We start from the raw sequence: 13,028 nt of genomic DNA, 5'->3' as shown, positions 1-13,028 counted from the left end.
AACATATAGTCTAATCAAAAATTTTAATCTGGATATAAACAAGCTTTAACTCTAACTTTCAGCTTACAGAAATGCCATAATAAAATAATTAAACATATTCAGGAGATGGGACTTGCTGTATGTCTACCACTCTAGACTCCTCAAAATTGCAATGCCATAAAAAAGGATGGGAGACATTCTAAATTTTTGAAAAGGATAGAAAAGACATAAATACCAAATGCAATATGTAACCTAAAATGGATATTGATATTTAAGTCATTTTAAAGATAATCAGTGGAACTTTAAATACAGTTTAAAATTAGATGATATTATGGAATATATTAATAACAGCTTCTTATTAATTTATGGTATAATGATCTTATATTTTAGAAACACACACGAAATAATTAGAACTGAGGTATATGATGAGACTCCATGAAGTCAAACAAAATGTGATCAAGTGTTGTGAGCCAAAGAGTTCCCAGAAATCCTATAGTTTTGGGAATTCATCTGAGTTACCTCTAGCCAGCAGAGAGTCTTGTCCTATTTGACCCATTTTGGACTTCTGATCTCCAGAACTGAAAAATAATACATCAATGTCATGAAAAGCCACTTTGTGGTAGCTTGTTACGTGAACAAGAAATTAATATACAAGATGATCTTGTATGGATCAGTGTTACATTATAGTTTGCAAAATGTTGATTATTTCTTTACCACCTTCTATGAACACTCTTCTATAAAACAGAGCCCTGAATCTTTATTTCTCTTAAAAATCACTACATGCACGAATTTTATTCATTTGATATAGTATCAGTTACAGTTATTAACATGCTACTCTTTAAAATGGGACTGAATTCTCTACAGAGTAAAAGTTACTCTAAGTAGACCCTAGCAAAGCTTCACAAAATCTCCAAACTGATCAAACTGAACCACAAATGACCCTAGTCAATGTAATATGAAGCAAAGAATTTGCCAAGTCAAACTCTGCCCAAATTCCCAATTCATGAGTAAAATAAATGATTGAAATCTACTAAGTTTTATGTTTGTTGTTCAGCAGGAAATAACAAATAATTTTGTATAAGCAAAACATTATAAATGCTTGATTTTTAATCCTTATCAATTTTTATAATAATGGAATGAGCTACTGCCCTAACAATTTCCAAAGGTATCCCAAAACGTTTTTGTTTGGAGTTTCATTAAGAACTAATGACTTTTCAAAACACATGATGTATTCCAGCCCATAGAGCCACTATTCTCATTGATTCTCACATTGGCTCTTCTTGCCCAATGGAAGCCCTTTCAAGTTGGCCCTTGTGTCCTTTCAACATTATTCTTATTATCTTTGATTATTTCCTTGCTTTCTTGCCCAAGATATTCCATTTTTTTTTGTACAAAACTAGAATTGATCCCAAAGACTGGTTTCTTTTACTGAGAAACCACATATAAAGACCATAATCTATCCGGACATTAGACATCCACCCCCCACAACTGAGGTATAATTTACAAATAAAAATGCACATTGATTCTAAATCACAAATTTCTCATCCATTTAAAAATCTGAGTTAGAAGTGCATTTTCAAATCGATGCCAAGTAATAATCAGTTGCATTTTTTAAAAATCTGTACCTTATCTATTATCTACTTCATTTAAGATGTCTTTCATATAAGAGTAGTTGAAATTATATGAAGATTAGGTCTTAGATGGAATCCAGATTAGCTTTTTATAACTTATAAAAATAAAATAGCTTATTTTCTTACAACTTACTTTTCTTGGTAAACATTTTATTTAGGAATAATTTGCATAAAACACATAGAATAATTAACATAACAAAATGCTCCCATTTTTGGTCGTTTGATGAGTCACAACTGTACAGAGCCATGTAACCATCACTACAATCAAGATAGATACAATTTTCATCCCCCAATGCCTCCCTGTACACCTTAGCAATTAAACGGATCCATCTCACACCCATTCTTTTCACCATGCCTCAACCTCAGGCAATTATTTGTTAGTACAGACTAGTTTTACCTTTTCTAAAATTTCACAGGAATAAAATTATGCAATAAGTATAATATGTATTCTTTTATGTCTGGCTTTCTGCACTCACTTGTATATCTTTTCATCTACTGAACATTTGGGGTCTTTCCAGTTTGGAATCATTAAGAAAAAAGCTGCTATGAACATTCATATACAAGTCTTCATGTGTATGTTATGTTTTTATTTCTCTTGGGTAAATATCTGAGAATAGAATTGCTGGATCCTATGGTAAGTGTATATTTAACTTTATAAGAAACTGCCAAATTATCTTCCAAAGTGGCTGCACCACTTTGCATTCCTACCAGCAACATGTGAGAATTCCAGGGGCTCCATGTCATCACCACTACTTGGTATTGGCAGTTGTGATTTGTATGTGGCTTAAATGTGCCTATGCCTCACGTGTTGAAATCTAAACCCCATTGTTAGGTATTAAGAGGATGGACTTAATGTACTAAGTTTTGATATGGGTCTTGCATAAGGTCATAGGGTGTAATTCCAATGACTGAATTCAGGTGGTTTTTATCAGGAGAGGACAGGGTGGGTGCAGTTGCACACATCTGTAATTCCAGTGGCTTGGTAGGCTGAGGTGGGAAGATTGCGAGTTTAAAGCCAGTCTCAGCAACTTAGCGAGACCCTGTCTCAAAATCTCAAAATTAAAAAAAAAAAAAAAAATTAAAAGTAGGGAGTGGTGGTGGCTGTGGATGTGGCTCAGAGACCTAGCACCCCTGGGTTTGATTCCTAGTACAAAAAAAAAAAAAGACATACACTTGGGTGTTCCCTATACTTAGCTTCGTAAGGTCCTATAAGAAAACTATGATTGAACGCAGCTCCTCCATCTTGGGCCTCTAGAACCAAATCAAAACAAACCTCTTTTCTTGATAATTCACCCAGTATGTGATTTTCTTATAGGAAACAGGAAAAAGATTAATGCAAGCAATTTATGCTTTCTTGATGGATTTAAAGCAGTTTCTTGTGTTTTGCTTTCCTAATGCCTAAGGGTATTTAGCATCTGTGTCTACTTGAGTATCTTTTATAAAAAGAATACAAAGCCAGGCATGGTGGAACATGCCTGTAGCTACTCAGGAGTCTGAGGCAGGACTGCAAGTACGAGGCCAGCCTAGGCAACTTGGCAGGACCCTGTCCCAAAATTAAATAGAAAGGGCTGAGATGTAGCTCAGTGATGAAGCACCCCTGGGTTCAATCCCAAGTTCTGTAGTGGTGGTGAATTTATTCAAATCTTTTGCCCATTTATTGTGTTACTTGACTTTTCATCGAGCTCTAAACATTATTCATATATTCTGGATAAGTCCTTTTTCAGATGTATGAATTAAAAAGCTTCTCCCAATCAGTGAATTGCTTTTTGATTTTTAACTAGAGTCTTTCAAAGAGTCGCTTTAACTTCAATAAATTTCAATTTGAAAATTTCTTTCATGGTTGATATTATGTTCTAAGAAATTTTGCCTATTCCAAGAGAGAAAAGAATTTCTCCTGCTTCTTTCTAGAATTTCTAGTTTGGCTCTTTGTTTGGGTCTATGACCCATTTTGAAATCTAATTTTGCACTAAAATTATATATGGAGTGAAGCAAGAGTTGAGGTTCACTTCCCATGTGAACATATCATTACTCCACTTGTTGAAAAGACCATCTTTTCCTTATTGAATTACTTTGGCATCTTTATCAAAAACCAATTGTCCACATATGCATGGGTCCATTTCTGAACTCCATTCTGCCCATGGGTCCTTAACAATTCTAATGGAATGTGTCTATTGCTAACAAATTCTCTCATGTTTCTCTGAAAAAGTCTAATCTATAATTGTGAAGAATATTTTTGCTAAACATAGAATTCTGGGACAGCAGGGTTTTTTGTTTTTCTTTCAGCACTTGTCACACTGAGGTCTCTTACTTGCAGGAATATGTAGACATTTTTATCTTGATTCCGCTGTATGAAATGTCTTTTTCCCCCTCTCCATCTGCTTTTACAATTTTGTTTTGCTTGCTTTCAACAACTTCACTATGGTGTACCTTGATGAGGTTTTTTTGTTTATGTTTTACCTTGCTTGTTGAATTTCTTGACTCTGTGGGTTTATAGTTTTTATCAATTAGAAAATTTTCAGCCACTTTTGTCTCCCAACTCCAACTTCTAGGACTCCAAATACAAGCACGTTAGAACAACCACAGGTGGCTGAAGCATTGTTCTATTTTTTCTTTTCTTTTCTTCATCTTTGTGTGTTGGCATGCTTCAAGTTCCCTACTTCAGTTCTACAAAGGACAATCTACTATAAATCTATCCATTCTTCGTATCTAGCTAGAGAGCAGAAAAATACCAAATATTAGCAGTGCTTTTTAAAAATGAAACTTACATATTTTTGGATTGATGGTATAAATATGTTGGCCACAATAAAATATTTAAGGACTGCTAATTTAGAAATTTCTAAGTCATTTTTTCAGTAACTTATTATGTCTATAAAATTAGTTTGTATGTATACAGATGTACAGTCAGAAATGATACTAAATATGACAGTAAAAATGTGCTGTAATTTTTTTCACTTTGACCTCTTTGGAAGACAGTGATAACAATCAGTGGAAAATGCTTTATTGTATCATGTCAATATACCACAAGGAATATTTCAAAATAATACAAAAGTAATCCACACACTTGATTAAGTGAAGATCAAATGATTCAAATTTTTTCTTCCTTAGTTCTTCATAGTAGTTGCTAAAAGTTCACAAGCTGATTTTTCCAAGAAAGATTATTCTAGTAATTTTGAGTGTTCAATCCGTGCAATGGTCCAGTCAGGCTTTACTCCTTGTGTAAACTCCCTCTGAAATCTAAGAAAAACATTACAAATGTGAACCTTGCATCAGTCCAAATATTTCTTGGATAATATATAAATTGCACAGTGTGTATTAGAGGCAGTTTTTAACAGTAAGCTAATTTAATGGTGTTAAATCAAAAATCAAAACAAAAGAAGTTTAATCTGCCAATTCAATCACAAAAATATACACCTCAAACTGAAATATATTCTCAACTTAAGTGAACATTTTTAATGGACTGATTTATGTTCAACATCTGCTAGCCCCTGAAAGAAACCTGGATATAATTCTGTTACTAAATACTAGTTAAAAATACATGCTTAATATAAGCAGAAATATACTGGATTCTGGTGAGGCAAACAGCATTTTAAACATATGATCTAGTGAAAAAGGAGAAGCTGTTCTTCAAATAACTGTTACCAGTAGTGGAATTTACTTTACAGACATTAAATCAATCTTTAAAACAGCAATGTTTTGAGCTGCCTGGGTCTTAATAAGGAATATCAGAAGAGACAAGATTTAGTATTGATAGTGATCTTTAATTATAAAAATGTCTTTAAAAAGAGATCATCAGTAATTTACGTGAAACAAATATTTAAATATATAGAATATTTTTATTAATTATGAATAAAACAAGATTTGTTTAAAAAATGTATTTCTAAAAGAAATGTTTAAGAAAAGTAAAACAAATGAGAATGTAATCCTCTTTTACCTTAGTGAAACAAAACATTTTCTTTCTTAGGTCATTTTTGGAATATGTTATTTTAAAGTAAATTTGTATGACTTTGGCAACATAATAATAGTATCCTCTTTAAAAAGTCTTAAATATGTTCCACTTACTTGATCCAGTTGTTCAGTTTCAAATTTTATTAGCACAAAGATATAATACCTCTTTTAAATAAGTTGCTAACTTCCTATTATAAGTACCTCTTTAAGGGCAATGTCCCTTCAGTTTTACATTTAAACCCCTACCACAAGACCTGGCACATAAATGACCAAAAAACCATGAATGTTCCACATGACAATTATGACACATTTTATTTTCTGAGGATGGTTACAACTCCATCTTCCTCCCAGGTGTTCTTCAGCAATGTGACACTCATAACTGTTGTTTCCATAAAGTGGTGGCTTGCTTCACACCCTTGAAACTGGCAGGTCACATAACTGCTTTTATTAGCAGACTGGCAGAAATGATGCTATTTTAATTCTAGGCATATCCCTTTGCTGTCCTAGCAGTTTCCATTTTCTTTCTCTTAGCATACAATCATCAGGTAAAAGATATGACTAGCCTGAAACTACCATCAGCCCAAGCCATGAATTCAGGTATTGGAGAGTGAAGCATTGTAGACAAGCCAAGGAGTACCAAGGCGCCACACGTGAGAAAAGAAGCCATTGTGGAAATAAATCCTCCTTCTTCTTCCACCCCAGATGATGTCAGGTGAAGCAGAGAAAACTCCACAGCTAAGCCCTTGCACAGTTTCTGAGTAGTGAAATAGTAGGCAAAATCAATGGCTGTTTGAAGTCACTGACTTCTGAGAGTGGTTTGTTATACAGAAATAGATAGCTGAAACACTCTCTGATAAAATTCAGCAATATTACTTGTTTCTAATTTATTTTCACTACTAATTCATATCTGGTATCTTTACAACCTTTTTTCTTTATAAATAACTTGTTCAATTCCAATCCCCTACTTCCTAAAGCTGCCTTTAGTTTTCATATCTTCATACCACCTTCCATTTCCTAGAGAAAGGAAACACCAAAGCATGATTGTACTTACTCATAGCTTGCACTAAGAAGCTGTTTAGTTTCCACGTTCTGATCCCCAAACTTAACCTGGAATACACTGGCTCCACTCAAAGTTTCACTGGGGATGTTGGCACTGGTTAGATACCAAAAGCACATCAGGATATTAACGAACTTCCTTCCTTAGAGAAAAAACACATACACACACATACAAATACACACAATGATCTATCATCCATATATCTGAAATGAAATCATAAATTGACAGTAGTTACATAGTTGTTATAGATCAAACTTGTGCACATTCTGGTATACTGTTAAGATACCTAGATTGATACTTTATTTTTAGAAAATTTTTTTAGGGCTTGTGATGTAATTGTCCTTATCTCTGCATCTCAGTAATAAAACTACTATTTATCAAACTACTATTTATCAATACATACTTTACTAAGCATGCTACATGGATTATCCTCAATTTACAGCATTTTTAAAAATTATAACAATTTATGGCAGTTATCTGTTGTCAAGATAAAAATGAACAGGAAAAAACACCTTTTTTTTTTTTTTTTTTTGGTGCTAAGTAATTAAGTTATGCTCAACTGCCCCAAAAAAGAAAAGGTTCTATTCTACCCTAATTTCCACTTTGTCAGGCAATTCTGACAATAACCTGTACAAAAATCAGTAACCACAGTACCAGGATGAAATTTGAAATATTAGGGTTGAATAAAATATTTTTATCACCAAAAATACCTTTACAAATGTTTCTAATTAACATATATTAAAAATTTCTAGCCATTGAGTCCTCTATCATATTGCTTTGGAAATATGAAAGCAGAGGCTAGATTTCTTATGTCCCTGGCAGATAGTACATATGCAAATCTGTGTGGAAGAAATCAGTCAATGAATTCTCAGGAATGCTGTAGGGAAGTGTACACAATGGACAAGGAAAAGAACTGATAACCACTAAGGTTCCTTTCAACCATTTCCATTATCCCTAAATTCAATCTGGGAGTTCTATAGTTAACCTTACTTTCCTATCATATTAGTCTTGAGCTGATAGTATCTACTTTTTCTTTTACTCCACTTCTTCCATATAATGTATAGCTGTAAATTTAAAATGCTCAAATGTTTCCTTCAAGTTAGAAAATCTGAAACAAATATTTCTAATCTGTACCATGGAAGTAGCTTGTCCTAAACAGACCATTTCCAAAGCATATAATGACATTTTCTTCTGTGCATTACACAGCAGTAGGGAAAATACCTACATAGAAAGGCATTAAAACTATTAGCATAGTTCAACTTTTTTAGAGGTAGGTCTTAAAGAATGAATATATCATTTCCTTTGAAGTTCTATAAATATCTGCTTGTACAGCAAAACTGCACTATTTTTGTGATTATTCACTACTGAAGCTCATCTGAACAATTAGGGATCATTTAAGATGAACTATGCTCCAGCATTACCTTTCTCATCATAGTAAATGGAGATGTCTCCTGTTGATGTATACACAATTTCATCTATGTCAGCAGCAAGAGCATTTTTATGGTTATCGGGTAGTGAAGAAACCTTTTCTCTTAATACATGAAGCACCTAAGTTTGGGAAAAACAATCTGTTAGTGTACTAATTCAATTTTTGAAAATATTTCAAAATGTGACCTTTATTGTGGAATGAATTTTTTTCTACATCTGTTTTTAAATTTACTATCATATCTACTGATCCTCAAAGGCAAGGCTGAAAAGCATCTAAATATTCAACTAGGTAATTCCTACTAGAACATTACATATAATAGCAACTGAAAGGCATCACATTTACCTATTTATGCCTTAAGAAGGAGCAACGATTTTGTCTTTTATATGACCCAAAGTACTCATAAGGGCAGATTCTACTTTGGTTGATGGTACATGCACTATTTTTAAGCATGAGTAAAAACGTGTATCATTCTATTGCACGAGTCATATACATATTTCTAAAGAAAAGTGAAAAGTTTATTTTACCTCTTTGGCCACAAGTTCTTCCAATAGATCAAATTTACACTGTGACAACAACTTGGATACATGAGCAAAAGCCTTGAAAAAAGGTAGGAGGGGGGAGAGTGACAATTATTATTTCAAAATACTGCACAAAGTATCATATAATGTTCATATTTTAATGGCTAATCATAACAAAGAGTATTTTATGGTAAATGTGGTAAATAATGTGAAACACTAATGTATCAATGTTAGGCATGGTTTCTTTAAAGTTGGCTCACTTTTCTTATAGAGCCTTCCCACAAACGTAGTAGAAAGTGAGCCAACTGCTAATTATGCAAATTGACTCAGAACCTGGGAGATAACAGGATGTGGTATTCTCACTAGATGCCTCAATAAAAATACTCCTGTATATTTTCTTTTAAAATAATGATAAAGTAAATAAACATTTGACTAGTATATGAACCACCTCTTAATAATATGGAGAGCAGTTAGAAAGCAGGAAACTCCAAACTGTACTGGAAATCTAGAGATCTGGATTGCAGTCAGAAACTCATTAAGAAAGGTAAGGTAGGTTTAGGAAAGTAGGAAGAAAGAGAACAAATTTACAGTTGATGGCTCCCAACTTTGAAAAATGAGGTCTCATTTTAAAGGGGGGAGAGGAGTGGTTATAATTCTCCACATTCCTAGCAATAAGAAATGCAGCTGTAAATTATGATCATCTAGGCTGGGGTTGTAGTTCAGTGGTAGCATGCTTGCCTAGCATGTGTGAGAAACTGGGTTCAATTCTCAGCACCACATATAAATACATAAAATAAAGGTTCATCAACAACTAAAAAGATATTTTAAAAAAAAGACCCTCTCCTTGTCTTCCAGAAGCTTTCAGTCGATCTGGGGAGCAAGATCTATTAACTGATAAGTTCAAGAATTATGACAGGGCTAACAACAGGATTACAATTTAAGAGGATATAAAAGAGCCACCTAACCTAACCTGGGAGGACCAGAAGGGGCTTCCTAAAGGAAGCAATGTCTACATTGAAATCTGAAACGCTGGCAGAAGGAGACACACAGGAACATCAGAGAGAGGACATTGCCTAATTGTTATGGACTGAACTGTGCCCCTACCATTCTTTTGCTGAAACCCTAACCCCCTGTATTTGGAGACAGGTCCTTCAGAGAGGTGATTAAGTTAAAATGAGGCTGGTTAGGGTTGGCCCTAGTTCAATCTGTCTCGTCTCTTTATAAGAAGAAGTGAAGACACAGCACAGAGATCTAGGGGCACAAACATGCAGAGGAAAGATCATTCAAGGACAGAGCAAGAACACAGTCAGCTGTAAGACAAGGCAAGAGGCTCAGGAGAAACCAACACTTCTGATACCCTGATACTGAAATTCTGTTGTTTAAGCTTCCCAGTCCATGGTATGCTGCTATCATAGCCCTAGCAAATTAATACAATAGTGGAGTTTCATTTTGAGAAAATGCACACATCCAGATGAATGCAATGACTCTTCGCAAACATCTTTGAGGTATTCAGGGTTCAGAGATACTGCATGTTCTGGTAAGCTTTCATGTGGAAGATGGGTGATAATTTAGGCAAAAGAAACAATGACCACAACCATTTCGTTGAAACTCAACCATTAGAGTCTAATTTGTACAGTCTTCTTTGTATAGCCAAGGAAGATCACACCTGAGCAAATTATTCTAAAAAGAAAAAATGAATCATTAGGAGGCTGCCCTGGTGACTTAGGTGTATTCAACCTCCACAGGTTTCTAGGAAATAGCCTTCTTTTTCATAAGAAAGGCTAAAATGTACACAATATAAGAAAACAGTATATGGTTTGATAGCAATGATATGGACATGTCACATACAAAGGCAAGCAGAGTCTGTGGAGCTAACATAAGAATTGTAGAACACTGGGTCACCAATTCCTCCATCCTAGCCTAGATGATATGTAAACATCTCAGGGCCAGCGAGCTGGAGGAACAAGATTGCTTGTATACCACAGGTGGCATTGCTTGTATATGTCACAGGTGGCATCCTTGAGCTATCTTTTCATCTTTCTGGAACTGTTTTAGCACATGTAAAGGAGGATTAGACAAGAAGAGGTGTTTTTTCAATTTCATGTTGTATGATTAAAAAGGAAAAATCTTGCTGAACATGATCTAATTGATAGTCACAACCCAAGAACATCTAACTTCTGGAAGAGTAGCCTAAGGAAAAGGGGAAAGTGGAGCCAATTCAGATAGAGAAAATAGCTGATTTTGCATCAGATTATTCCCAAGCCCTACAATTATACCCACACAACAGAAGGTAAAGTTGTATTGTGACAGTTAACTAGGGAGAAGGGTTTTGGCCATGTTCTTTTATAAAACAACTGATTTGTCTGGTCACTAAACAAAGATTTAAGAGACTATTTGCTGACACCAGACATTCTTGTTGGAAATCATAATAGTTAATTGTCAACTAAACAAAAAATTGACTTAGATAAAAAGAAAAATATATAAAGACTGGATGATGGAGTAGAAATAGAGTTTAATCTCAGGAGGAAGGCTAAAATAGTTCACAGGATTAGTGTGATCTGAAAAGTACTCTAATCTTTGTGTATTCAGAGAAACAGGGGCAAAGACCTGATTCTTGCTCTTGGTGGGGAGATGATGTGCATTCCTCACCAACACATAAATGAGCTGGTACAATCACATCTGTTATGGTGGACAAGCTCATGTCATCAGCAGGCACTGTGGAGAATAGTAGGATCACACCAATCTACCTTTGCATGGACAACTGACCTTAAGACCTGACATGAGCAGAAACTTACCACTGTATCATGAGTTGAGTAGACATATTAATCAAGTTTGAGCTTTGGTTTTTTTTTTTTTTTTTTTTTTAATAAACATATAATAGTTAAGAGTTGACTCAGGGACATAGGAAGCAGGAGTTAGTAATAACACTGATTACATAAAGTTGAAAATACTTATTAAAAGTGACATAAATAAATAAAAATGGCTGAGATTATAAAAATAATTGCAAACAAACTAGGAGTAAAATATCAATACTGTAAAATGATCATACTGATGGTATGATTATAAGGTTTATGGAGGTATTAACTGGGAAATAAACTATGACTAGTTTATCAATGGTTTCACAATGTCTGGGAGTGACAAACTAAGAGAATCTAATAAAGGCTTAGACAGTCTTTCATTCTAGAAAAATGCATGCACACAAAATCTGCAAATAATCTTAGGACTAAAAGTGATCATTATGTGGCAAGTGTAAGGCAAGGTATTATTAGTCACTCAGAAAGAGGGCCAGGGGGCTATCAATCACTAAAAGCTAAGTATTCCCAGTGTGCTGTGGACTGTGCCCTTATCAGAGCCCAGACAGTTTCAGCAAACTGAAAGGGTAAAATTAATCGTCTCCAGGTTATTCTTTAAGGAATGGTGGTGGTGGTAGTAGGGTCCTGTCAAAAAACTGGTAGGAAGTTCTGCCTTTCTACCCGAAATGACAATATAGTACTTTGAAAACATTATCTCATTTCCCACCATAATCTCATCCACTCAATTTACTCAACAAATGTTTCTGGAGTGCCTACTATGTGCCAGTCACTGTATTCCCCATTTTTCAGATTTGGAAAATCATGCCCCAAAAAAGACCGAATAGCTTTCAAGTGGCAGAAATGTGCCTTGAATCCATTTGTTTGATGCAAAACCTGTAGAGAGAAAAAGACAACTGGGGACTTCACCTTAGTCTCTTACTGGGGGAACTCTGCGTCCATGCAAACACACCCAGGTGTCTGAAGGGCTTGGTGTCACCACCAACGATTGATTAACTTGACATTCAGTGAGGAGACCCCAATGCTAAACACTTCTGCGTGTAACAGCTGAATGCGCGAGAGAAGAGTCAACTAGGGAAACAAACCTGCTTCGCCCCCTCAGAGAACTCTGCGATGCTGAACTCCTTGTCGAAATAGGCCCAAATAAGGAAAGCGTAAATTCGAGTCCGAACCCAGTTGATGGGGTTGGAGAATCCCAGAATGATCATCTTGGTTTTCTGGCGCTGCTGGGGCTGCTCCTCCGTGCTGTAGCCGCGCCGAGGGCAAGCAGGGAAAGCAGCGAGGGCTGCGGGGAGTCTGCGGGGACTGAGCAGGGGTCGCCGGCGGCCCCGAGGAGGCAGCACCAGGGCCTCCAGGTTCCAAGTGCGGCGAGGAAACGGCACCCCTCCGGAGCCCAGGTGGCGGCTGCAGAAGCAACAAAGTCCGGCTAACCGCGGCCTCACCTCTGCTGCACCGGGTGCCCGGAGTCGGATAACCCCGCCGGGCAACGACCGGGACAACAGCGGACAGAGTAGCAGACGGGAGGCCAGCGCCATGTTTATGACCTTTCACCCCTCGGCTTGCCTGTGCCCTGTTGAAAGGAAGTCGATGGGAAACCACCTCAGCAGTTTCCGAACCAGGGACTGGAGAGCAAAGCTGGCCTGATGTTGCCACCTCTGG

At 35.9% G+C, this 13,028-nt stretch overlaps 1 protein-coding gene across 2 annotated transcripts; it reads right to left on the bottom strand.

The window, feature by feature from the left end:
* Positions 1 to 351: 351 nt before the first annotated feature.
* MAIP1 (matrix AAA peptidase interacting protein 1) lies at positions 352 to 12,916 on the bottom strand. 2 transcript variants are annotated; one of them, XR_013762310.1, is made up of 6 exons: positions 12,455 to 12,916; positions 8,566 to 8,637; positions 8,034 to 8,160; positions 6,607 to 6,754; positions 4,672 to 4,844; positions 352 to 557 (listed from the first exon to the last, which is right to left on the bottom strand). XR_013762310.1 is itself a non-coding variant. In XM_079130311.1 (5 exons), the coding sequence occupies exons 1-5, from the start codon at positions 12,902 to 12,904 to the stop codon at positions 4,766 to 4,768; spliced, it is 876 nt and encodes a 291-aa protein (XP_078986437.1). In that variant the 5' UTR covers positions 12,905 to 12,916; the 3' UTR covers positions 4,593 to 4,765. The 2 variants fall into 2 exon arrangements, 1 of the variants encoding a protein (XP_078986437.1); XM_079130311.1 differs by lacking the exon at positions 352 to 557 and having other exon boundaries at positions 4,593 to 4,844.
* Between the last annotated feature and the right edge of the window lie 112 nt (positions 12,917 to 13,028).

The sequence above is a fragment of the Sciurus vulgaris genome, assembly GCF_902686455.1.
Source record: "Sciurus vulgaris genome assembly, chromosome: 3".
NCBI classification, from domain to species: domain Eukaryota; kingdom Metazoa; phylum Chordata; class Mammalia; order Rodentia; family Sciuridae; genus Sciurus; species Sciurus vulgaris.
This window is presented reverse-complemented; position numbering and strand designations above follow the sequence as displayed.

What these genes read in the sequence shown, in the direction of transcription:
- MAIP1 (XM_079130311.1), bottom strand. Translation starts at nt 12,904, where the DNA reads ATGGCGCTGGCCTCCCGTCTGCTACTCTGTCCGCTGTTGTCCCGGTCG. An exon ending in CATTTACTATGATGAGAAAG is followed by an intron (nt 6,755 to 8,033) that starts GTAATGCTGGAG and finishes TTTTTCTCTAAG; the next exon opens with GAAGGAAGTTCGTTAATATC. An exon ending in CTTCTTAGTGCAAGCTATGA is followed by an intron (nt 4,845 to 6,606) that starts GTAAGTACAATC and finishes TGTTTTTCTTAG; the next exon opens with ATTTCAGAGGGAGTTTACAC.